We start from the raw sequence: 26,366 nt of genomic DNA, 5'->3' as shown, positions 1-26,366 counted from the left end.
TGAGAGAATGTATTGCAGGGATCATTAACCTGGGGCCTCTGGCCACTCATGGTGGTTTGCAGAAATCTTGCGTGCACGGAGGAACCTTGGTACATCTTGTGTAGAAAGAAGATCCATAGCCTTCATCAGATGCTCAAGAGTCCCTGACCCTGAAGGTATTTGGGAACCCTCAGGACTGACCTGGGGCCTGTCCCAGTTGAGCCACTGGCCTGACAGCAGCCCTGGGCACGTCTTTCTCTCCCCCTGTGACTCCACTCCTTCCCCTATTCCCTGCAGCAGTTGAACACACTCCCCATAATCCCATCTGAGCCATGTGGAACCTCGAACACTGAGTAGAGTTCACGGGGGCCCAACTTTGTTTATAAACAAGGCTTGTCCAGACCACATGTCTGGGCAGAGGGTGCTCCCCAACCCAATCCCCCCCACACAGCTGCCCTGCAGGGCGCCAGCATTCAGTGTGCAGCACCTGGCCTGGCCATACCATGCCAGTTTGCCAGGTACCTGGGGCTTTTGTTTGGTGCATATCGGCTAAGGTGATGTCCTAGGGTCAGAAAGACCTCGGCTGGAATTCTGGTCTTTCCAGCTGCGTGATCCTGAGAAAGTTACTTAACCTGCTGGATCCTCAGTCATCCCATCTATAAAATGGGGAGAGTAAATTTATCATATGAAGTTGTGCTTAGAATTGAACATATACAATGTGGCATAGCAGCTGGCTCAGAGGTGTTTAGAAAATGACAGCTAAAAAAATAAACCAGATTAATGTTGGACTTAGAGACGTGGGAGCTGGTGCAGAATTGAGGCTGCCTCATTAGCCTCTTTGCCAAGCAGTCCTGCTTGCCTTTGGTAGCGGTTGGCTGTCTTCTGGGTGTTTGGGTTTCTGGATGTCCTTCTATCGTTTCGTTGCTAAGAAAGTTGAGCCCCGACATGACAGCTGAATCGCAGCCAGTGGATTCACTGACTCACCCACTCACTCATTCATGCAAGTGGGTGCCGCGTCGCCTTCCCTGGGCCGCGCACTTCACTCAGTGCTGAGCGACAGTCGGGGTTCCTGTTCTTTGGGATTTATAGAGCTGCGACTTGTAATAAATAGCCAAACAGATAACAGAGGCAGCTTACTTACAGCTTGCAGACTGACTCCCTTCTGGGACAAAGCAAACGTCCTCCTGCTGGGGCATCTCATGAGGAGGGAATGGCAACTCCCTTATGCCTGCAGCGTAAACAGACCCACTTAGCCAGGGCTGGCTTCACGGTTGGATCCGTAACCGAGAGATTCGGGTGTGCCTGGCTTCTCCCCGAAATTCCCTTTCAGCGGATGCCGTTGGCCGCAGCCAGCCAGAATACCCACGTGGTAAATGGGTACAGACCATGGAGGCATGGCGTTCGGGAGAGCGGGCCTCAGCACAGCCACGGACTTCGGCATCCACTTCTTGGACAGTAAGAAAACATTGTACCTTCATGTCCACAGATGAAGGTTGCACATGGAGAGACAGAAGAAACACAGCAGGGTGCTTTTAGACGCTGGTTCTGGGAAAACACAGAGACGTGTGGATTTTCCCTCTTTAGTCTGCAGGACCCATCTGCCCCAGGCCCGTCCAGCCTGGCTGGGCACCTGCTGTCGCCTGTGCAGTTAGGTTTCAATTCAGCTGCCTGGACCCTGAACTTGAGATTTGCTTTCACTGCACTGGGTGGTTCCTGTCATCTCAGATCCTCTGACTTTCAGAGAGCAGATTCTGAGCATTCTGCTGCATGTTGAAGAGCTCTCAGAATAAAAGCCCAGCTGGGAGCTTCCCAGCTGATAGAATTATCAAGCATCACCCTGAACCACAGTAAGTGTGTGATGGTTTTAAGCTAAAACCAGTTGGAGCTATGACTGGTGACCTTTGAAATGCCAGAAAGGTTTTGATATATATTTTTCGTTTTATAAATAGTTTCTGCCAGAGCACACGCAGCTTTTTTAACCTGGAGGGAGCAAAGGGAATTTGAGTTGTGTGCATGGTGATTCATTCCCTGCTGAGCTCCAAGGACCTGCCTGTTTCCTGCTGGACGGGGTGAGAGGAAGGAAAGCCAGTCGCCCAGCCCGCGTGCCACCAGCCGGAGCACCTGCCAGGAGGAGCCAGGTGCGGTCCCAGCTCCAGTGGCTTCCTTAGACGCTTGCAGAAGTCCTGCTCTGTTTAAACTGCCCACAGGCTCCTGAGTCTCAGTTAGATTCAGCTGCACAGCACCTACACAGATCTTCAAGGAAGGCATCGGCTGCCTGGCCACACTAAGGATTTGCACAGCTCAGGAAGATGCTCGAGGTCCCCGCGTGAATGACAGCAATTGTCTCCCAGGCGGAGCCACTCACGGGTAGAGGAAGCTGGGACTTTCCAGTTTCTCACTGCGACCGTGTTACGTGGAGGACGGTGCTTGGGCTCAGAGAAGTGACGCCTGCAGACAAGAAATAGGGAAGGAGGACCCAGCCTGGTCTCCGCCCATGAGGCCCATCCTCACGGCAGCCTCTGTTCCCTTACCGGTGTGCCTCCTCGGCACACCTGGCTTCTGTGGTGGGTACCCTTGCAAGGAGGAGGATTCAAGGGACAGTCCCATCACACTCCGCTCACAGCCACACCCTCAGCCGCTGAGCCCACCCCTCGCCCCTGCCGGCGGGGCTCGCTGTCCTGGGTGGGCCCACCTCGCCCACTCTCCTCTCCTGTGAGGGGCACATCTGCTGTGTCTCTGCCTGCCTGTCCTTGGGCTCAGCATTTTCAGCCTCACCTGGGTATGGGGGCAAGGGAGGCATAGGCTGGGGTTCCCGGAGAAGGAGACCGCAGAGGTGTGGGCCAGAGTGCCCTGACAGTAAGACGTATATGCACGTGGCAGCTGATGGAGTTGTTAGCATGAAAATGTAATCCTAGTATGATTTTTAAAAATTGTGGTAAAATACCCATAAAATTTACCATGTTGATCATTTTCAAGCATACAGTTCAATAATCTTAAGTACATTCACATTGCTGTGCAACTGATTTCCAAAACTCTCCCGCCTTTCAAAACTGAAACTCGGTCCCCACTGAACAACTCCTCCTGAGCCCCTGGCAGCCTCTTCTCTACTTTCTGTCGCTATGAACATGACAACTCAAGTACCTCGTATACGTGGAATCACACAGTTCTGGACTGGCTTATTTCAGTTAGCATGATGGCCTCAAGGTCCATCCTGTTGCTGCATGTGTCAGAACTTCCTTCTTTTTTGAGGCTGAATGATGTTCCGTCTTGTTTATTTACCACATTTTGTTTATCCATTCAGCTGCTGAAGGACACTTTGGTCATTTCTACCTTTGGCTATTGTGAATAGTGCTGCTGTGAGCATAGGTGTACACGTATCTTTTCAAGCCCCTGCTTTCATTGCTTTTGGGTATATTCACAGAAGTCGATGCTAGATCATAATAGTCATATTTTTAATTTTTTTAAGCAACTGCTATAGTATTTTCCATAGCAGCGGCACCATTTTATATTTCCACCAACAGTGTACACGGGTTACAACTTCCCGACACACTCGCCAGCACTTGTAATGTTCTTTTGTTGTTGTTGATAGTGGCCATCCTAATACTAACTAGTTTACCTTAATATAATGGTGGTGGGTTTGGACTTACATATTTCTGTGATTTAGAATATTAGAGCTGGAAGAGACTTAAGAACCCTACAGTCCAGCCCCTGATCTCATCGATGTGGAAACCGAGGCCCAGAAAGAAGAGTCTCACCTGAAACCACGCAGCTCAGGGTCATTTTCTGGTCGTTTTCTCCCAGAGCAGGTCCTCTGCCTGTTCTGAGCCTCGTGCTAGACTCAGAGACAGAAAACCGCAGTGCCACCGGGAAGCCCTTTCCCTGTTCCCCAGGCCCCTGGGTCCTCAGCTCTGTTGGTGCTTTACGGCATCTCTCTATCTTCACATCCTTCTACCCCCCACACACCCCGCACCCAGTGCGGAGCCTGCACTGTTTCCGCTGACTCTCGCCGCCCCGCCTTCTCTCGCCATCCTGAGATGTCCCCAGGTGCTGCTTCCGTCCCATTATTCTTGTGCTCATTCTCACAAGTCATCCAGGGGCCCTGGCGGCTGTAGGATCGTTTGATTCCTTGGCCGGGCATCCCCGGCCTGGCCTTACGTCCCGCCACCGGCTGCCTCTGCCCCAGTGGCTGGGCCCACCCTGGCCCCACCCGGCTCCTCAGTGACCTTGGTGAAAAATCACTTTCCAAGTATTTGCGAGATACCCATTTATTTAGAACCCACCTGAGACAGTTCCCTCGCCTGTGAAATGAGAGTAGGAGTTCCTCTCCCCTAGGTTTCGAGGTTCAAAGGAGACAGTGTATTTGGAAAAACCCGGGTTTGTGTCTGGCAGGTGTGCTCAGCTCACGCATGCTGTCTTAGCCTCTGCTCAGATAGTGTATGTTACAACATATTTACTTTTTTCCATCTGTGGCTTCTCCTCCTTCCTCCCCCCTTTTGTTTCTTTCTCTAAGATCTCTTAATTTCTGCTCATTCTTTAGACTGCTCAAGGCCGCCTCCTGGGGTGGACGCCCTGCACTGAGGTCTACTCATGTTTCTTCTCCCTTTGGAAGTTCTGCTCATTTGAAACATTTTTATTCTGCCGTCTCTCTTTCATTCCTGTCTCTAGCCTTTATAAGTCCACAATGTATCTTGTAAGCAGAAACTGTACATAATCTTCAGCTGTGTCGATACCCTCATCAGTCAGCATTTGTAAGTAGTCATGCATCGCTTAATGATGAGGATATTTCTAAGAAATGCATCATTGGGTGATTTGGGGTTGTGTGAACATCACAGGGCACACTTACACAAACCTGTGTGGTAGAGCCGACGGCACACCTACCCTGTGTGCTGTAGCCTGTTGCTCGCAGGCTACACACCTGCACACACGTGACTGTACTCAGTGCTGTCGGCAACTGTAACACAGTGTATTTGTGTCTCTGAACATATCTAAGCATAGAAAAGGTACAGTAAAAATATGGTATTTTGATCTTAGCAGACCACTGTTGTGTATGCTGTCCTCCTTGACTGAGACATCATTAATGCTGCGGACGACTGGACCTACCAATGTGAACTGCATTGTGCTACATATGGAGAACACACACAGCTTTAATATAGTATTTGCTGCCTTCCAGAGGTGGCAAATAGTAGTTGAGGAAGTGAGGTACCTGTCTTGCTGCATAAAGAGCTTAATAGTAATGGGAGGGTGAGGTGGGCACATGTGTCCAGCGTCCAGAGCATGGTGTCAGGCGGTTTGCTCGACCTGGAATCTCTGCACTCACAGACAGACAGAGCTCCCAAAGGGGTCCTTGTATCTACCACTTCAGGCATTGTTTTTGACGTGAAAATATTTCATGTGTACTTCCCCAAATATGCAGTTGTCATGCTGTGAGGTAAAAACACAAACTCAAATTTATCAACATATATTAAATATGGATTTAGATAATATATCAATTGCTTTCATCAAATGATACAAAATTACATCTACAGTCCTAGACTATTTTCATGTTTAAAAGGGGCTTTCGTTTTAATGAAATGTTACAATCTATTATACTGACTCTCAGATATTCATATTTAATGTCTATGGTGGGACATGGGCATTTTTTAAGCTCCCGAGGGCTTCCAGACATGATGCAGCCAATGTAGATAGCACTGATCTTGGCCACCTGTGTGCTCAGGACCAGAGCCCCCAGAGATGGGTTCTCAGAAGACATTGTTGAGCTGTGTCTTTGAGAGCTAAGCATGTAAGGCACAGAGTACCCTGAGGCAAGCGGGTGGGGGTGGGTAGGCTCTCCAGAAACAGTGAACTATGAGGAGTGGAGGAGATTGAAGAGTGCTTCAAGACCAAGGGTCAGTGGAGACTTTCATGCTCTTTTGAGGTTTGGATGTCAATTTACAGCCTCACAGGGGACAGATATGTGATGTCATTGAGCCAACAGGTCCAGTGGTCAATGGATCCAAATGGAAGCACACAGCCATTTCTCACTGTGAAGGTGGTCAGGGCCTTAGCAAATCTTTTTTTTTTTTTTTTTTCCCAAAATGAGCTAAAAATTTCTTTTTGTTAGTGCAACATATTCCAGTGTTTTAAACATTGGCTAAGTTAACATATGCATAATATACACATGTGCACACGGCACTGTGTTGGGCAAACAAACTTCCCTGGTGCCCTTCAGCCTGCTGGGTTGCAGCTGAGGCCACAGCCAGTGGGCTCTGCCAGGCATGTGAGCCGAGGAACACCCTCCAGGTACCTCTCAGCAATGCTGCGGGAGAAGGAATCCAAGTAGGCGACAGAATTGACGGAGAGGGTGCTAGATTGTAGGAAGAGAGCTTTGTTATGTGACTCTGTTTGTGTCCACCCTGGCGATGAGGGTTCGGACGAGGGTGGTGACAGTGGACACGGGGAGAGAAGAGTGGATGAAATGATATCACAAAGATGGCTCTGGTAGTTGGGGACAGGTCGTTTATTTGGAATAAGTGAGGGACAGTCGCAACCTCTTCTGCCTCTCCCCAGCCTCTTGGCTCCTGTCCTGGAGGGCTGAGTAATAAATGTATCAGTAGCTGCTTCTTGTGGGACTTGTGTGTTCTGAAGGAGTTCAAGCCAGCTCAGTTGGAAAATGTGTTCATTTTCTAAAAACTGTGAAATAAACGTTTTGTTTTATTCTGAAAGCACCTTTGGGAGATAATGTTAATAGTACATGGGCTGCTCAGAGACTAAGCTTCTAGCCCTAGACCAAAGGTTGGTTAATAAAAAAAATCCATAGCCTCTTTCTCTCTGTCTTGGTTTTTCCATCTCTAAAATGGGGTGACATCTGTTCCTCCTAAAGAGGCTGAATAATGTGGTTCTTTTAATTTTTTCAGGCTCTGGAACCAAGCTGTCCTGAGTTCTATGTTGGCTCTTCCTGTCTGTAATACTGGAAGGGGTGCCCACGTTCCTTATCTATGACATAGGAATGACAATAGTGCCCCTCAGAGAGGAATAGTGAGGAATAAACGGATTAATAAATAGTCCTTAAAATAGTGCCATGTATGTTGACTACTTTTTAATTCTATAAATTGAAAGGAAAGAAGTATATAATGGATAAGAATATAACATAAAATTATTATAAATGTAAAGCTTTTAACAAGAAAGAATTTATACCTACTTACCATAGCAGAGGATGAGACCTGAATGTTATTCAAAGTCTTGTGTTAACCAGTGACATGAACATCAGTAGGTTTACAGCCCCACCTGAATGACATTTGTTCTTTTTTTCCATTTTTAAATGAACTCTTTCATTTTATAAGTAATACGCATACAGGTGATATTATAGAAAAATCAGGAAATGTGTAGAAATAAAAATAGCAAAACATATGTCATGCCACTTACCACCAAGAGGTCATTGTTGCTAATTCTTTCTTCTATCTTTCTAGACAATTTTATGATCTATTGCTATCATGTAGACCTCTTTTTAAAATGGAATTTTCCTAAGCAAATAATGTTTTGAAGTTTGTTTTTTAAAAAAGTCTGTATTGAGCTTTTTTGCACATAAAATTATATGCTTTTAAGGCATATTTAACTAGTGCCAGTATAACTTGTACCATAATTTATTGACATTGTCTTTTATTGATGTATAGTTAGGTTATTTATTTGTTTATTTTCCATGAGAAATTATGTTGTATGATTGAACCTCCCACAATGTAGTCTTGTGGGATTATTTCTTCAGGATAAAATTCCAGAAATAGAATTCCTGTGTCTCAGATACCTCATGCCAAAGTGCCTCCAAGAAGACTGCTCTGCTGCAGAGTTCACAGTGTGTCGGGGGCTCACGTTGCCTCTTTTGGATCCTCCGACTAGAGCATGGTTGTGTGTCGGGGAGGCAGGTGGGCCGGAGCAAGCCCTTTGGAGTCAGGGGTCTGGTTTCCATCTCCGCCCAGACACGGAATAATTGTATGCCTTTGGGTGAGCTACAGATCTCTGAGACTCAGTTTTCTCAGCTGCAAAATATTTTGAGTACTGAATGAAGTCAACTTGATAAGGTTATTATTAGCATAGGCCCCAGTGAGTGTCAAGTGCTGAGTAAATACTGTCATTATAATAAAATACCCAGGGCCTGTATAAAATAAGGTCCTTATATGTAAATAAGTACATATATACATGCATACATATGCATCCTACATATAAAATAAAATACCTGTATAAAGTTGCGTTCCTGGACCAATCTGAAGGAAACAAGAATGTAAAGATGTCCGTCAGAGCAGGCGACGCGTTGTCAGGAATTTAGAAATCTCCCGCAAGGCAAATGGGACATTCAAAGCCAGTCTGAAATAAAGTGCAAACAAAGATAAAAGGGTCGTGCGTTCCCCTTTGCCATCACTGTGTCCTTTCCCCGCCAAACAGCCGCATCCGTCACAGTGGCTGTGTGGATGGGTGTTGGCCTGCTGGACTTTGTGACAACACATCCTTGAGATCGTGGACGCGTGGCGTCCAGGTCCTCAGAACTGGTCCTGGACCCAGAGCTGGGCAGGATTTAAAGCAGAGCAGGTCCGACCCTCAGCGGACTTCTCCTCATTCGCTGTGAATTGACTGACGCGTTGGGGCGTGTGCTCCGCTCGGCTGGCCACGCAAACTGCGCCGCACCCACCTTCACCTTCACGGGGACCCGGCAAAACAGGCTGTGCTGCTCTCAGGTGGTGAGCACGTTTTTAGGGTGTTTCTCCCAGCAGTGTTTCCTTTCAAAAATGCTTCCTCTGTCATTTTTATCTTGTTAGTTTTGACGTGTTTCCGGAGGATATTGCATGTTAGCGTTGGAGAGTGCTGATATACCAATTTAAAAAGGCCACGCAACTCAGCATTTCTGAAGAGGGACATAAGTGCACATAAGAATGAATATTATGAGGAAAGTATGAAAACTGCCACTTCATTCCATGCTTCTGTGTTGTTATTTTTTAAGGAGGAGGATGAAGGCCCGTGCTCCCCCGCCTCCTGGAAAGCCTGCCACTCCGAACGGGGACAGTGAGCAGAAGCCTCCCCAAGATGTGGCCCTCACCCTGCAGCAGAACCTGATCCACATGAAGGAAGCGCTGAGGGACAGCACCGTGGACGTCACTGTGGTCCTGCCCAGTGGGCTGGAGAAGAGGAGTGTGCTCAACGGGAGGTGGGACTGGGCTCCGGGCGGAGGGTCACTGTGCTCCCGTTTGCAAGAATAAGGAGAGTTGAAGGTGGATGTAGATGTGTTGCACTTTCCCCCATGTCAGGTCTGACCCCAGGGCCTCACAGACGTACATCCGGGCTTAGGTGACAATCGAAGACAGCTCGAACTGTCTCACCTGGAATGAGTTTATGCCAGGGGCCCAGCCATGGCTCTCCTTGGTCCTTAGGAGGGCCAGGGCCGCATGGCTCACTCCTGTTAGAGGGATGCTCAGAAAGAAGGGCAGGTGCAGAGGTAACCAATGGCCCCAGGACTGGAGCAGCCAGGAGGGCGGCCTCTGGAATCAGCCATTCCGTCGTCCACTTGCAAGCTGCCCTGTAGAGGGGTAGATATGCTTGGCAATCACCTTTTTCAAGCGAAAACAATTTAAGTTTAGATTAAAGACTAAAACTCAATGCATGGATTTCTAATTTAAGGGAATCAACTTCCAGACCCTTCGTTCCCACACACACTCTTCTTGGGACTGCTCTGCCTGTGCCTTGGCCCCGTGTCACGGGCCACGTCTCTCACAAAAGGTGCAACCGAAACGTGGGCAACGCCTCCTTCGATCACAGTATTGCAAGTTTTCTTACCAGTACAATTTCAAATGTTATGTTTTATACTGATCTAAATATATCACTATTATGTTGTTTGATCAATTTTATGCTACTATTACTGATGTTTTTACTGATAATCTGTAATAGAAAGTTTCAACAAAGTCTCAGGAAAAAAATTAAATGTAAATGTTTATACATGTTTTACTATAGAGAAGTGTGATAGAATGCTCAATTATAAAATAACGTGTAAACAGATATTTATATAATTCTGATGCAGTAGTGAACGGAAATAGCATTTGTAAGAAAACAGGAGCATAAGAAATGATATAAAATACTTAACTCTTTTAACTCTTATAAAGGAGTTTGCTCGACTAATTTTAAATGGATAGTGGTGGAAATCACGTCACTCTGGGTGCTTTTATCCTCACGGATACATTTAAAAAAGTAATGCAAGAGTTTTATTAAAATACCAGCACTTAGATTATACTTGAAATCACCTAATCCTTTGCAACTATTTTATTAATTATTATTAATTAATTTATAATGAACATTCTAGGTGATAGTTTAATGGGCAAAGGGGTACACAAGCTTTGAAAATTACCGTGTGGGACGGAAGCTGTTGAGTCATGGGAGACAACACTGTCCACTGTCCGAGGGGAGGCCAAACTGCTTTCCAGTGTGGTGCCACCAGGTATCAGGGCTGCTCTTCAGTTGGGGTCCTCCTGTCACAGCAGGAGGGCTCAGGTGCAATCAGCTGTCTACACTGCGTCCATGTGGGAGGTGCCCAGGCTGGAAGCCTCTGTCTCCTGTGGCACCTCCCCAGGCCTCCTCCCAGGGTGCACACCCAGAACTGTGGAGTTAGAAGACTTTCTGCATGTTTCTCTAATTTACAGAGTAGTTGTCGGCCAAAGTATATTCTTCCTGTGTAACTTCATAACTTAAGAAGTGTGTCATATTATTACAGTTTTAAAAACCATTTTAGAATATGCATGAAGTTTTATCAGTGAATGTGTTACAGTTTGCTCACCATGCTTTTATTTTGGCCCATTTTTTTTTTAATAGAATGGCATTATGGATCATGTATTAAGACTGTAATGCCTGGGTCCAGTTTTACAAATGCGTGAGGAAAGATAGAATGCCTGTCTGAAAAGTAAAAATATTATTTTGAAATTTGTCTTCAAATAGAACACATTCTTCTAATTGTATAGGGTTTTTTTTCCTGATAAAGTAGAAGTTACCACCATGCAGTTTTGCAATGCAGTTACTAAGAATAGGTGCAGGCTTAGAGATTGAGTATTAAAATAACTTTATCTTTTCTAAGTAGTGAAAGGATTAGTGAGTCAGAGCAGCAGCCTGTGAGCTGCCTTAAGTGGGTCTTTGGGTGGTAACTGTTGCAGACGTGGCGCTTCTTTCTTTGGGAATTGGTTTTATGTGGTGTGCTCTTTAATAATGTAAGAGTGGGCTGCAGTTAAATTCCTGACACTTGCTTAAAATAGATCTACTGATTTTGTTGTCAGTGTGGTTTCTCTCTCTGTAGGATAAACAAGGAGTTTATAGTTTATCGGCAGCCCTTGCCCGTGTTACGTCCTGACGTGAAAGATTCTCACGAAGAGGACACATTAGTAATTGTGTGCTGATGATCCACTTCTGCAAGCCACAGTGATTTTTTCTTTTTAGCTTCCCTTGCATTTAGAAACATAAATAATACTCCAGGACTTTTCTTACAGGTTAAGACTTGAGAATCGGTGCTCTGGGCTGCTCTTAAGGAACACGTCCTGGCTGCTGCCTTAAGGATGGAGCTACCAGCGCCCTCACGGCTGCCGGATAGAGGCCACTGTCCCATCACTTTAACTGGGGCACAAGTAAAGAGAAGATCTTTGCAGAGACAATGGCCTAAGCCAGACAGCAGCTGGACAAAAGGGTATCAGGCACTTAGAGTGTTGGGGCTGTGTCATTTTGCTGTGGTCCCTCCGTCATGGCCATGTTAGCACACAGCCAAGGGGCTGGGGTGGGAGAAGGCATGCCACTCCTTTGCAGGATAGAGGAAATCGCCCTCGATATTCAGTCCTGGGATTCTGCCGCTATGGGCCACTGCACCCGCTTTACAACAGACAGACTTACTCCTGTGCAGGGAATTTTAGGTCTTTTTTTGTAAGACAGCACAGGACCCTCACAGCATCAGGCGCTGGGCTCCACGCTCCTGTAGAGAGCTCACCTGTTCCCAGGTGCAGGGCAGGGAGGCTCGGAGGGACCCCCAGCCCTAGTCTGTCCCTCAGGGTGTTGATGGAGCATGTGTGTTGCCTGCTGGCGGCTCCTGAAGGGCCTGCGGCCTCAGCCTTGTTCCCACAGCGAGCTCCTGCCCAGGGGGCCGAAGGGAGGGAAGTTAGAATGGGCAGTTTGGATGCCATGTGCTGGCTCGTAGGCCCAGAGGAAGGCTATTCTCTAAGTAACAGGGTTAACAGCCCAGTGTGGTTTTGTTTCTGTTTGAAGAATACCCTTTAAATAGAGTAAATTCCTGGGGCACAGAGCCCGCCTTGGTAATCCGAACCAGAGGCCAGTCTCGCTGAGCTTGCATATCAGCGTGTGGTGCGTTTGGTCATGGGGGCCCTAACTGGCCATTCCGAGTGGCCTCCCCACGCCTCCCAACGATGTTGCTGCTTCATTAAGGCTTTGTTTGGGCTCCAGCCAAGAGAAGCTAAAAACAAAACAATAGCAAACAAAAACCCACTGGTTTGCAGAACGGGATCATCAGCATCCAGTGACTGATATTTCCTTCACGAGGTCTTCCCTATGAGGAGTGACAGGCTAGGGGTCGGCCATAAATTATAAACTCTTTGTCCTCAGTAAAGTGGGATGTTCTTATTAAACCCCCTGTTTAATACTTCACAGAAGGTGCTGTTGGTTTTGATACTGATATTATACCAATCATACATAGGGGAGGTCTCATACTAGGAAATCTTGATGGATTAGAACATAAAAATATTTATTCATTGTTCAAAATATATATTCAATCACTATATGAGGCACTGGGAAAAGCAAGCAGAGGAAATAAATAGCATTTACAGAATGACTGGTTTACGTAAGAAGCAGGTAGTTCAATGTTGCTTGAACCTAGACTGAGAAGGGGGGTGGTTCGTAGGCCTGGGCACCTGGGTGGCCAAATCCCAAAGAGACTGCACGTGCCATTGGGGACGTGAGATTCTGTTCTAGAGCTAGGCAAGTCGCGAGAAAACTGGTGCATCAAGAGTATTAATTTTCTTCAAACCTAGAGGGAAATCGTTTTATATTAAAGGTAGCATGCAAGGCCTGTGCAGTGGTTCACACCTGTAATCCCAGCATTTTGGGAGGCTGAGGCAGGAGGATCACTTGAGGCCAGGTGTTTGAGACCAGCCTGAGCAACGTAGTAAGACCCTATCTCTATAAAAACATAGAAAAATTAGCTGAGTATGGTGCATGCCTGTAGTCCCAGTTACTCAGGAGGCTGAGACAGAAGGATTGCTTGAGCCCAGGAGTTTGAGATTGCGGTGAGCTATGATGATGCCTCTGCACTCTAGCCGGAGGGACAGAGCAGGCATGCAGAACATGAAGTTTTAAAGACAAACACTAACAGGGCATTTTAAGGGTAATTGGCTGTGTCCATGTTTCCCAAGGGTACTTTTTGAATCATCCACCAAGTGAGAATCACATGTAAAACACCTAGCTTAATTATAACCTGGACACAGAACGATCTAGATTCTGAAGTTAGGTGACTGCCAAGATGTAGGTCAAAGGATGGAGAGGCCAGAGTTAAGAAAGCGCAAGTTACTGTGGTCAGCAAAGGGATGCCTAAAGGTTGAACACAACCAAAATACACTGCGTGTGTGAGATCACCTGTTCACCCTTGTCCAGGGAGCCTATCTTGTGACATCCCTTCTGGGCAGGATGACTGACGTTCTCCTGGGTTCCCAGCCTCTATACATCTCTCTCCAGGTCAAGGGACTCTAACCAGCATTACCCTTCAAACAGTTTTACAATTTGAACGCCTTTAGAGAAGGCACACCCTTTCCAGTTAGCCACAGCCCCCACCTCTCCCTAAATCCACACCATCAGACCCTTTCCAAACAGGGCAGCTCCCTGGCCCCAGAGGCAACTGGATTTGGTGAGCGTGTGGCTGACACTCAGGTCCGACAGCATCTTCCCGACTGTGGCTCTGGCATTAGCCGTGGGTCCTGCCTCTATGACTGGGCTTCTGTCTTATCCCTGCGAGGCCATTTTGCTGCTGCCCTGTTTCCTTGTGCCCCAGTCCACGAGGCCGGGCCCAGGCCTCTTGCTGGAGACCCCAGCCCCGTACCTGGAGCCTTGCCTCTGACCAGCAGGCTCCCCTGGCTCTGGGCTCCTTTGGGTCACCTGGCTCTCCCCTGACTTTCCTTTGTTCTGCCCTTTGTGGGGGACCTTGACAGTATGAACTGCCATGGAGGGCCCTGCCCGCATCTTGCTGGGCCTCTCCGATGCCGTGTCAAGTGGCCAGACGGGACTTTCTCCTAGGGCTTGCTCTGACTCTGTTACACTAGAGTTTGCCTCGCTGGAGCTTAGGGCCACATGCCGGCCTTGGTCCCACACAAGAAATGAGGCCCCGTTGGACCAGTTTAAGATTTGACAGTTCATGCAAATTGTTTGTTTTAACACTGTGTCAGGAAGTAGCTACCTGAAAGTAATTTGTAAACTTGAAACTGAGCGACCCACTTACTCAGTCAATACATAACGGTACTAAGTGTGTGTGCACGTTTTGAGCACTTAGAGTCTAGTAGTTCTCCAAGTGGGGTCCTTGGACCAGCAGCTTTGGCATCACTTGGGAATGTGTCAGAAATGCAGATTACCAGACCTGCTGAATCAGAAACCCTGAGGCAGGGCCCAGCGATCTGGTTACAAAAAGTCCTGACGGTTGGGGCTGCATATTACACTTGGAGACTCCCTGCTAGAGGGCACGTCACTGGCTCTGCTACATGTCAGGGGTACCTAGATGAGCACATGGTCCTGAGAACGAGCCGAGGGTCTCACTGGTGTGATGGCACGAACAGGGCTGTAGGAAATAGGGGTGCAGGCAGCTGAACCATCCTCAGCAGCCTTCTCTTCACAGACGGGAGTATTTGTCAGAGCATTTCCACGCTGAACCGGTTCTGACGATCTGGTAGGGCAGCCGCTTGTGATTTAGATAGAAGTCCCCTCAATTAGAGGAGGGCAATTTATTAATTGGCCACAGCCTGGTGGAAATAGGACTTGGCCCCTCTGACTTTCATGTCCCAAACGTGTGCTCCCCAGAGGGCCTGCAGCAGTCATCCGGCGTCTCAGTGGCCCCTCTGCCCGGGGACGGACGTTGCCACAGACCACTCATTTCTCTGTCTGGTGCTCTGCTAGGATTTTAAAAAGAACACGTGTGAAAGAAGACTAGTTCTTTTCTTACTGAAGCCACTGACTCCTGCAAAAATTGTTTGCAGTCTGTACACAATTGGAAAATAATATTTTCAAAGAAAATATAAATACACTTTTTAAATTTAAAAATGAAGACCATAACAAATACCAACAAATAAATTTTACCTCTATATTATGAGCACTTAAAAAACGTTTGGGGAACAGAGGGTTAAAGAAGTTGGAAGAAAAAGCCTTGAGGAGGAATGGGAGAGCAGGCTGAGATCTGCTCTCCTGCCCCCTCCCCCGCCCCGTTACTGTCTTTTATTCTTCCAGAGAACCTGAGGTTTAACCTGAATGTAGACAGGTGAGGAGAGAGAGTTTGAGATTTCCTTGAGGTCCCTGAAGTCACTGAAATTGTGTTCATATGGGATCATCTCTGAGGCTGGGGGATCCCTAGCCCTGGTCAACTTCCTTAGCACACCTAACTCCATCTGGCATTCTGACAGCATCTAATGTCTTAGTTTCATTCTTTGCAAGATTGAGAAAACTTTGTTTTGCTATGCCTGATGGATGCCAGGTGGCATTCATCCACGTATAGACAGGTGAATCCTCTGCCCTAAGCTAGGCTAATTCTATATAAAATCCAAAATAGAAAAGGTAAGAACGAATTAATCCTTTATTTAGCAAGCACATGCCAGGCACTGTGCTCCAGCCACCCTGTGAGGGGGGCACCCTCATTCTGCCCTCGACAGCGAGGAAACCGGGCACAGAGAGTGCCGTCAGCCGGCCAGGTCAGCGGAGCAGTGAGCGGTGGTACCAGGACCCCATCCCACCGCCTGCCCCGAATCACACGCTGCTGTGGGGAGAGATGCCCGGCCCCTAACCAAAGGGCCGGTGTGTACAGTGCTGCAGATCAGGGTGGGGACTGCTCCAGCAGAGGGCGGGTGGGAGGCGAGGAGGGGAGGCCAGTCTCAGGAAATGGTGAGAATGTGCAGAGTGCCCGGGCAGCCTCTTAGTGACCCACTGAGATCCTGTGGAGGCTGTACACATAGCCAACTAGAGACTCATTAATCCTTTGTCCACGGGAGATGGAGGCAGGCCGGGATCTAATGAATCTGTAAAGAAAGCCCATGGAGTCGGCAGCAGCCCAGCACTGCTCTGTCCGTTGTCAGGTGCTGCCACTGCACTGGGGCTGGCTTCTCTCTCTCTGGGTGAATTTCTCCAGTAGCATCACAGGCGCCTGAAACAGCTGGCCGGCCCACTGGAGTCTGGCATTTGAAAATGTCAGCCAGTAGCAGCTTAAAGGGTGCGGTGTAGAGTGCAGAAGTGCCACCCCTCACCTCACTGTGTGAGGACATGTTCCAGGCAAGTGTGCAGTGGAAAAGTAGTAAATCAAGTCATATTTTAAAAGAGCCTGGGAAGAGTCCCACAGAGTGTCAGACTCTGCAGGAAACACGGTAGATGAGCTCATGCTTTTGGACCCGTGTCCCCACGTGTTCTGACTTGTGTGTATCTAGGTCCTTCAGTGTGGCCAAATCAGGCCTTCATTAGAAAGCCGTGTCCACCTGGCACTGGCAACAGCGGCGGCCTGTGCGAGAGCAGCGCCGCGATCGCAGCCTGAGCGCCTCCTGACTCCCGGTGGAGCCCTCAGTCCTGGGAGCAGGTGCCGCCCACCAGGAAGGGACGGTGTCCAACGTGCTCCTCCAGCTTGGGAGGGCAGTGGGTTCTGTGTTCTTCAAGTACTGTAAGCTCGTGTGGTCACCCATGTCCGGTGATGGGGTTTATTCTCTTGCTCTTACAGTGTCGTGGGGTGAGAGTTTTTTTGCCTCCTTCTCTCCTCTTCTCCAAATTGAGTAGTAAACTTGAGCAGGTGGGTTGTTGATAAATATTACTTTCTCCCTGAGCTGGGCTAATTCCACATAGAATCCAAAATAGGAAAGATAAGAACAAAGGAATCATTTATTTAGCAATCATGTGCCGGGCACTGTGCTCCAGCCACCCTGGGGGGTGGATTTGGAAATGGGACTGTGGCTTTCAGGCTGCGGCACGCTCCCTGGCTGCATCCCGTGTCGGGCCGCGGCCGGAAGGCCTGCGTCGCCGGCTCCGCCGCGCACCCGGTGACCAGTGCTGGCTTCCGCTGTGGCGAGGCGGGTTCCTCGTCTGTGATGGGGAAAAGCAGGGGAGCTGCTGGGCCCTCTGCCACCTTCCCCAACACGCATCTCTCTGAGCAGACAGGTTACTGGACTGAAAGAACAGAGGAGAGCACTGGCAGCCTTTGTGTACGTTTTGTGTTCTTTGACTATTGAGTTTTATCTGCTAATTGGATGGAGACAGATTCTGGGCGAGGATGAGAGAGGGAGAGCAGGAGGGCATCAGACAGACCCGGTGGGAACCCAGGGAGGCCCCTGCTGTCCGCAGACGTCACGCGGACTAGAGGAGATAAAGAGAAGTGCACGGGGTGGCCCTGGGCCTGTCGCAGGTAGACAGTGAATGGGAATCGATTGTATAGTGTCATTTTGGCATTTTTAAGAAGTCTAATTTCTGTACCGAGGCTTTTCAATGGAATATTGTGTCTTGGAGTGTGTGGCGATATGCTCCGTTTTGTTTTGTTGGGCTCGCGTTGAGATAAAGATTTCTAACCAGGAGCTGGAAGAATCAGTTCACAGCAGTTCCTGGCTAGCGCCAGCTGTGGTACGTGGCCTGACCAGGCACTCCGTGGCTTAGGCCTCTGCTTCCTGGGGTGTCCCTGTGTCCCCTGGTTGGCACATGCTCCATAGTCATTTCCTGGACATTGTCACAGAGATAGCTTTGAAGACTGTATCAATCACAACATTATTGATATTCTTTTCTTGTAGCAGTTGAATGAGAAATAGGACATTTTGGGTAATCTTTGAGGGTTGAGTTTGCCTGTGGGTTTATGGGTCAGTGTTAGGGCCCTAGCAGCAACCCATGCTCAGGGTCAGAGAGGAGTGAATGAGGGACCGTAGCCAGGGCCAGCACCTAGGGCTCTACTTGGTTTGAGTTCAGAGACAAGGTTTTATTTATTTTAGAGCATTCCAAGTGACCTGGTAATGTGCTACACCCAGTAGGTGATCTGTAATCATTTGTTGAATTAAATACGTACTGTTATGCCAGTTTCCTTCCATTTCATTAACCAAAAAAATGAATACCTGCTGTACCAAGTGCCTCTTGGGAATAGTAATTTTCTTTTTCTTTCTTCTTGTTTTCAGCTTTATTGGGGGTATAATCAACAACTAGAAATTGCATATATTTAAGGTGTACAACTTGATGTTGATATACATATATATTTGTGAAACGGTCACCACAATCAAACTACTTAACATACCCGTCACCTCATAGATACCGTGTGGTGAGAACACTGAAGATCTACCCTCTCAGCACATTTCAAGTATACAGTACAGTGTTGCTAGCTGTAGTCTCCATGCTGCGCGTTAGATCCCCAGAACTTATCCTGCTAAAGGGAAACTTTGTTTTTTGACCACTTCCCCATCCTCCCACCCCAGAAACCACCATTCTACTCTGTGCTTACATGAGTTCAACTATTTTAGATTCCACATATAAGTGAGATCATGCCGTGTTTGCCTTTCTGCGCCTGGCATGTTTCACTTAGTGTAACGTCCTCCAGGTGCATCCATATTGTCGCGTGTGGTAGGATTCCCTTCTCTTTTTTTTTTTTTTGAGTTAAGGTCTAACTCAGCTGCGATTGTAAATTGTGCAGCTATATACATTTGAGTGCAGATGTCTTTATTATAGAATGTCTTTTTTTCCTTTAGATAGATGCCTAGTAGTGGGATTGCTGGGAATCCTTGTAGTGGGATTGCTAGTAGTGGGAACATCAAATGACATTTCTATTTTTAGCTCTTTGAGGTATCTCTAAATTATTTTCCACAGGGGTTGTACTAATTTGCAGTCCCACCAGCAGTGTGAGAGTGTTCCAATCTCTCCATATTCATGTCAGCATTTGTTATTTTGAGACTTTTTGATAAAGGCCATTCTCACTGGAGTTAGGTGATATCTCATTGTGGTTTTGATTTGCATTTTCCTAATAATTAGAGATGTTGAGCACTTTTTTAATGTGTTTGTTGACCATTAGTCTGTATTCTTTTGAAAAGTTTCTGTTCATGTCCTTTGCCCATTTGTTGATGGGGTTGTTTGTTTTTTTTTCTTGTTGATATTCTTAAGTTCTATATAGCTTCTTGCTGTCTGCCCTTTATTGGATGTATAGAAAGCAAATTTTTTCTCTCAACCTGTAGGTCGTCTATTTGCTCTAACAATAATTTCCTTGGCTGTGCAGAAGCTTTTTAATTTGATCAGGTCCCATTTGTATATTTTTGTTGCTGCTGTGATTGCTTTGGGGATCTTCATAAATTCTTTACTTAGGCCGATGTCTAAAAGAGTCTTCCCTACATTTTCTTCCAGAATTCTTAAGGTTTTGCATCTTAGGTTTAAGTCTGTTATCCATCGCGAGTTGATTTTTGTGAGAGGTGAGAGGTGGGGATCCAGTTTCAGTCTTCTGCATGTGGATATCCAGTTTTCCCAGTACCAGTTATTGAATAGAGATTCTTTTCCCCAGTGTATACTTTTGTCTGCTTTATCGAAGATAAGATGACAATATGAGGATGGTTTTACATCTGGGATCTCCGTCCTATTCCAAAGATCTGTATCTCTGTTCTTGTGCCAGTACCATGCTGTTTTGGTTACTATAGCTTTGTAGTAAAGTTTCAAGTCTGGCAGACTGATGTCTCCCAATTTGTTCTTTTTGCTTAAGATTGCTTTGGCTATACGAGGTCTCCTCTGGTTCTATACAAAGTGTAGAATTATTTTTTCTAAATCTATAAAGAATGATGGTAGGATTTCGATAGGAGTTGCATTAATTCTGTAGATCACTTGAGATAGAATGGACATTTTAACAACACTGATTCTACCAATCCATGAGCATGGTAGGAATTTCCAGCTCTTTGCATCTTCTACAATTTCTTTTCTCAATGTTTTATAGTTCTCCCTATAAATATCTCTCACCTCCTTTGTTAAATATATTCCTAAATATTTAATTTTCTTTAATGCTATTGTAAAGGTGTTGTGTCTTTGATTTGATTTTTGGCTTGACTGTTATTGGCGTATATGAATACCACTGATTTGTGTGCATTAATTTTGTATTCCGAGACTTTACTGAATTCGTTCATCAATGCCAGGAGTCTCTTGGTTGAGTCCTTGGGATTTTCTAGATATAATAGCAAATCATGAACAAAGAGTAAAAGTTTGACCTATTCTTCCCTCATTTGGACACCTTAATTCCCTTCTCATCTGATTGCTCTGGCAAGGACTTCCAGCACTATGTTGAATACAAGTAGAGATAGTGGGCAACCTCGTCTGGTTCCAGTTCTAAGCGGAAATGCTTTCAATTTTTACCCATTCAATATGATATTGGCTGTGGGTTTATCGTATATGGCCTTAATAATTTTAAGGAATGTCCCATCAATGCCTATTTTGTTAAGGGTTTTATCATGAAAGTGTGCTGGATTTTATCAAATGCTTTTTCTGTGTCTATTGAGATAATCATATGGTATTCTTGCTTTTATTTATGTTGTGAATTACATTTATAGATTTGCTTTTGTCGAACAAGCCTTGTGTCTCTGGGATAAAGCCTACTTGATCCTAATGAATTATTTTTTTGATGTGCTGTTGGATTCTGTTTGCTAAGGTTTTGTTGAGGATTTTTGCATCTATACTCATGAGGGATATTGGTCTGTAGTTTTCTTTTTTTGTTATATCCTTTCCTGGCTTTGGTATCAAGGTGATATTGGCTTTGTAGAATGAGTTGGGGTGGATACCATCCTCCTCAATGTTTTGGAATAATTTCTGCAATATGGGTATGAGTTCTTCTTTGTAGATTTGGTAAAATTCAGGAATTCTATTTCTTCCTGATTCAGCTTAGAGAGGTTGTGTGTTTCCAAGAATTTGCCCATTTCCTCCACATTTTGTAGTATTTGAGCATATAGATTTTTATAGTATTCAAAGATAATGTTTTGTATTTCCACGATGTCTGTAGTGACCTCTCCTTTTTCATTTCTGATTGAGTTTATTAAAGTCCTTTCCTTTCTAGTTCTTGTCAATTTAGCAAGAGGGCTATCAATTTTGTTTATCTGTTCAAAAAACCAGCTTTTCGTTTTATTGGTCTTCTGTATGGTTTTTTTATTCTCAATTTCATTTAATTCTGCTCTGAACTTAGTTATTTCCTTTCTTCTGCTAGGTTTAGAATTAATTTGCTCTTCCTTTTCCAGTTCCTTGGGATGGTTTATTGGTTTGTTGATTTGTGAACTTTCTGTCTTTTGGATGTGAATATTTAATGCTATTAGTTTTCCTCTCAGGAATGCTTTTGCTGTATCCCACTGAGTTTGATAACTTGTGTCCCCATTATCATTTAGTTCGAAGAGTCTTTTGATTTCCATCTGGATCTCCTCCTTGACCCAATAGTCATTCAGCAATGAAGTGTTTAATTTCCAAGACTTTGTGAAGTGGTGAGTATTTCTGTTGGAATTGATCTTTAGTTTTATACCACTATGGTCTGAAAAGATACATGGTACAATTTCTATTTTTTCAATATGCTGAGGTCTGATTTGTGGCCTAAGATGTGGCTGATTTTGGAGAAATTTCCATGAGCTGATGAGAAGAATGTATATTTGGCTTCATATGGGTAGAATATTCTGTAGATGTCTTTTAGACCCACTTGTTCTAGAGCTCTGTTTAAGTCCATTATTTCTTTGCTTATTTTTTGTTTGGAGGATCTGTCCAGTTCAGACAGTGGGATATTGAAATCCCCTGATACTATGGCATTACTATTTATCATGCTATTTAGATCAAACAGGGTTTGCTTTATATACCTGGGTGCTCCTGTGTTGGGTGCATAGATATAAAGAATTGTTACATCTTCTCGTTGGATTTTTCCTTTCACCGTTATATAGTGACCATCTTTCCCTTTCTTTGCTTTTGCTATTTTAAAATTTATGCTGTCTGAAAGCAAAATTGCTACTCCCTCTCTCTTTTGGTTTCCATTTGCCTGGAAGTTTGTTTTCCCACCCTTGACCTTGAGTCTAAAAGCGTCTTCTTTGTGGGTTAGATGTATTTCCTGGAGACAGCAGATACTTGGCTTATAATTTTTTATACACTCAGCCAGTCTATGTTTCTTCAAAGGACTATTCAAGCCATTCACATTTATTGAGAGGATTCATATTTAGGGTAGATTTCTGTTCATATTGTTGAGTAAATTCTTGTTGTTTTATTTTATCTCTTGAGCCATTGTGGAATCTAGGTTCTGAACTTTAACTCTTGAATGATTTTAATTTGGTGGGTGTCTATTGTGCTGTTCAGTGTGTAACGCAGCTCTGAGTACTTCATGCAGAGCAGGTCTGGTCTTTGCAAATTACATCAGTGATTGCTTGTGTGGGACAGTCTTTATTTCTCCCTTGTAGGTGAAGCTTAGTTTTGCTGGGTAAAGAATTCTAGGTTGGCAATTATTCTGTTTTAGAAGATTGAGGATGGGTCTCCAGTCCCTTTTGGCTTGTAGGGTTTCAGTTGAGAAGTCTGCAGTTAGTCTGATAGGTTTTCCTTTTTAGGTTATCTGTTGTTTTCGTCTTACTGCTTGAAGGATTGCCTCTTTTGTGTTTACTTTGGCCAGTCTGATAATTATGTGACGTGGTGATTACCTCTTCATGTTGAGTCTCCCAGGAGTTCTGTGTGCTTCTTGTATCTGGATATCTAGGTTTCTGGCCTGGCCAGGCATATTTTCCTCCAGTATTCCAAGAAATACATTTTCCAGTCCCTGTGTATTTTCTTCTTTCTCTCTAGGATGTCTATAATTATTATATTTCATTTCTTTACATAATCCCACATTTCTTGTATGTTCTGTTTTTGTCTCTTGCTTCTGTGTTCTTTTTCTTCATCTGATTTGTTTAGCACACAGGCATTATCTACAGGCTCTGAGATTCTTTCCTCTGTGTGATCTATTCTATTTTTAAGGCTTTCCACTGTGTTTTGAAGTTTCTTGAATGCCTCTTTCATTTCTAGGATTTCTGTTTGGTTTTTTCATAATATTTCAATTTCTTTAGAAAATTTTGCATTCATTTCCTGTGTTGTTCTCATGGCTTCTTTGTGTTGGGTTTCTATTTTCTCTTTAATTCCATTGAATTGTCTTATAATCCATATTTAGACTTCTTCCTCCTTCAATTTAATCATTTCATTTAAATTAGTATCTGATTTTGAGGGTCTCATAAAATCTTTTGGGGGTGACTTTTCTCTCTGCTCTTTCATGTTCCCTGTGTTCTTTTTCTGGTTCTTTCTCATCAGGGCATTTGATTGAGAACTGGGAGTGCTAGGACTGGTTGGTGCTTTTAACTTCAAGCCGCCAAAGGACATTCCTTGACTGTGGTGGAAGGAATCCCTTTGTTCTTTTATTGCCTTAGAGGTATTTTGGCAAGTTGAGTTACCTCTGACCTGTTGTCTTCACCTCTTGCCAGTAGAGATTAGTGAGTTTGGGCCCCTAGCTTAAGCTCCCACGTGGTGAGTTGCACATGTGTGTACAAGGCCACTGCCTTCTAATAGCTTGAGATGGAGGGCACTGTGTTTACCTGTGGGGTTACCCTCTCTGCCGTTGGTTGTAGATTGTGTGGAGGAGCCAGGTATCGAGGTAATCCGATATCTCTGTGTTGGTTTCTTGTCCCTGGGTGATCAGTACTAATGCCCCAATCTTTAGGAAGGGTGTTGCCACTCCTGAGGGTTACTTGGACCCTATTCCCCCTTAAAGTGGTGGGAGGGGCAAAGCAGATGGCAGCTGCTGCCTACCTGCCTGGATGTGTGTGCTTCCATAGTTGCTTGATCTGCCGCTAGGGGGAGCCGCTAATATGTTATTCAGGGTTCTTCCACCATGCTTGGGAGGCTGCTCCTGATGGGAGGGATTACTTGGTGCACCTGCTGGGGCCTCTGGCCAGGATTTTCCTTCCTTGACCACGCACCCCACTGTCGGCAGGAACCCGGATGCAGAGAGCAGGCCCTAGAGTTATGATCTTGTTAGATAACCTAAGCCAGTCTGGCAGGCCGAATCACTGGGCTGCCAATAATTGGTGTGCCAAGGCCCTGCAGATTCATGCCAGTCACATAGGGAAAGTGGCTTTTCTTGCTTCTCCCTACCTCCAAGGGCGGAGCCCACTATTCGTGCAAAAGTCTCTGCACTAGGGGAGGGGTGATGCCTGAGACCACCCAGTGCCCCAGCGCCTAGGAATCCCCCAGGTAGTGGCCTCCCACGGCTGGAGAACGTGCATTGTGGGGAAAGACTCAAAATTCGCCCATGGATACAGGCCCGGCTAGCTGACAGTAGGTCGCGGAAGGGCCGAGCCTGTCACGCCCAGAGCGAGAGTTCCCGGGCTGGAGGAGGGGTGCTGTCCGAAACCCTAGTGCACCACAGCATCCGGATTGTGGACCCCAAAAATGGCAGCCACCCACCCACAGAGCACCAGTGCTGGGGGCGACTGTTCAGGAGTTGGCGGATGCCAGATTGGGGAGTTGAGTCATCAGGACGCCTGCTGTCTCTTATGTGTCACCCTCCCGCAGTCTCCCGCCTGTCTGACAGGAGGTCTTGCTCTTTCTGACCTGCCCTGAGCCCGTCTAATTGTAGTGGTTTCCAGGGTAGAGGCCCCTTTTCAGTGTTTTGGACCCGTTGACCACCAGAGGCGAGGTACCTGTCTCCTAACTCCCTCCAGCGGTAGCTCAGACCAGTCCCTCCCCCGCCCAGTGCAGTCCTAGCACGGAACATGGGGGAGTTCTAGATGTTTCCCGCTATTATCCCCTCTCCACAGAGCCTGCCGTCTCGTGCTGCGATTTTTGCACCGACTTCAGGCACATCCCTGTCTGAGTGGGTGTGGAGGTCAGTGGGGGTTCAGGGCGTCCTTCTGTGGATCGGATGCCACTGAACCCGCTGGCCGGGCCGCTGCAGCCGTCCCATGCTCTATTCTCTATTGTTTATCTAGTACTCTCCAGACTTGGCTATTGTATCTCCCATTCACCTTTTTTTTCCTGTGTTGTGTGTCCCACACTGCTTCTCTGCAGTTTCACAACGCTATCCTTGCGGGGGAGCGATCCAGTCATGTGTAGCAGACCGAGTTCTTCACCTCTTTTTCTGGGAGCAGCGAGCCAGGAGGTCACCTCTACCCCGCCGTTTTTCACCCCCTTGTTTGTCTTTTTTATAATTGCCATCCTAATAGCCGTGAGGTGATATTATGGTGTTGAGTTGTATTTTCCTGATAGTGATGTTGAACACTTTTTCATACACCTCTTGGCCAGTCGTATGTCATATTTTGAGAAATGTCTATTCAGGTCTTTACCCCATTTTTTAAATTTGGTTATTTTCTCTTGAGTTGTTTGAGTTTCTTATCTACTTTAGATTTAACCTCTTATCGCATATATGGTTTGCAGATTTCTTCTCCCATTCTGTAGGTTTCCTTTCCTCTCTGTTGATTGTTCCCATTGCTGCACAGAGCTTTTCATTCTGATGCAGCCCCATTTCTCCACTCATGCTTCGTTCCCCAAGCTTTTGGTGTCATTCCCAAAAAGTCATTGCCCAGACCAATGTCATGAAGCTTTTTCCCTATGTTTTCTTCTTATAGGTTTATGGTTTCAGGTCTTACATTTAAGTCTTTTAATTTATTTCTAGATGATTTTTGTATATGGAGTGAGGTAGGGTCTAATTTCATTTTTCTGCATGTGGATACCCAGTTTTCGCAGCACTGTTTATTGAAGAGCTGCTTTCCCCATTGTGTTCTTGGCATCCTAGGTGAAGATCAGTTGACTCCAAACATGTAGATTTATTTTGGGGAACTCTATTTTGTTCCATTGGTCTTTGTGTCTGGTTTTATTCAGGTACCATGCTGCTTTGATTATGTAGCTTTGTAAAATATTTTTAAATGAGGATGTGTGATACCTCTCCAACTTTGTTTTTAAGATTGCTTTGACTGTTCAATATATTTTATTGTTCTGTATTAATTTTGGGATTGTTTCTTTTCCGTTTCTGTGAAGAATGCCATTGGGATTTTGATAGGGATCACATTGACTCTGTAGGTCTCTTCATGTGGTATGGACATTTAAACAATACTAATTCTGGCTGGGCGCAGTGGCTCACGCCTATAATCCTAGCACTCTGGGAGGCCGAGGCAGCTGGATCGCTCAAGGTC

At 45.9% G+C, this 26,366-nt stretch overlaps 1 protein-coding gene across 2 annotated transcripts in view; it reads left to right on the top strand.

Annotated features, from left to right (window-relative positions):
* The window catches only part of COBL (cordon-bleu WH2 repeat protein), a 243,286-nt gene that overhangs the window by 31,432 nt on the left and 185,488 nt on the right, over positions 1 to 26,366 (top strand). For both annotated transcript variants that reach the window (XM_012650646.1, XM_012650644.1), the window contains exon 2: positions 8,945 to 9,148. In XM_012650646.1, coding sequence (XP_012506100.1) covers positions 8,952 to 9,148 — 197 coding nt within the window. In that variant the 5' untranslated portion in view covers positions 8,945 to 8,951. The remainder of the gene's footprint in view (positions 1 to 8,944; positions 9,149 to 26,366) is intronic.

Source organism: Propithecus coquereli, unplaced genomic scaffold (assembly GCF_000956105.1).
Source record: "Propithecus coquereli isolate 6110/MARCELLA unplaced genomic scaffold, Pcoq_1.0 Scaffold336, whole genome shotgun sequence".
NCBI lineage: Eukaryota > Metazoa > Chordata > Mammalia > Primates > Indriidae > Propithecus > Propithecus coquereli.
Note: the sequence above shows the minus strand (reverse complement) of the source record. Positions and strands in the feature narration are given on the sequence as shown.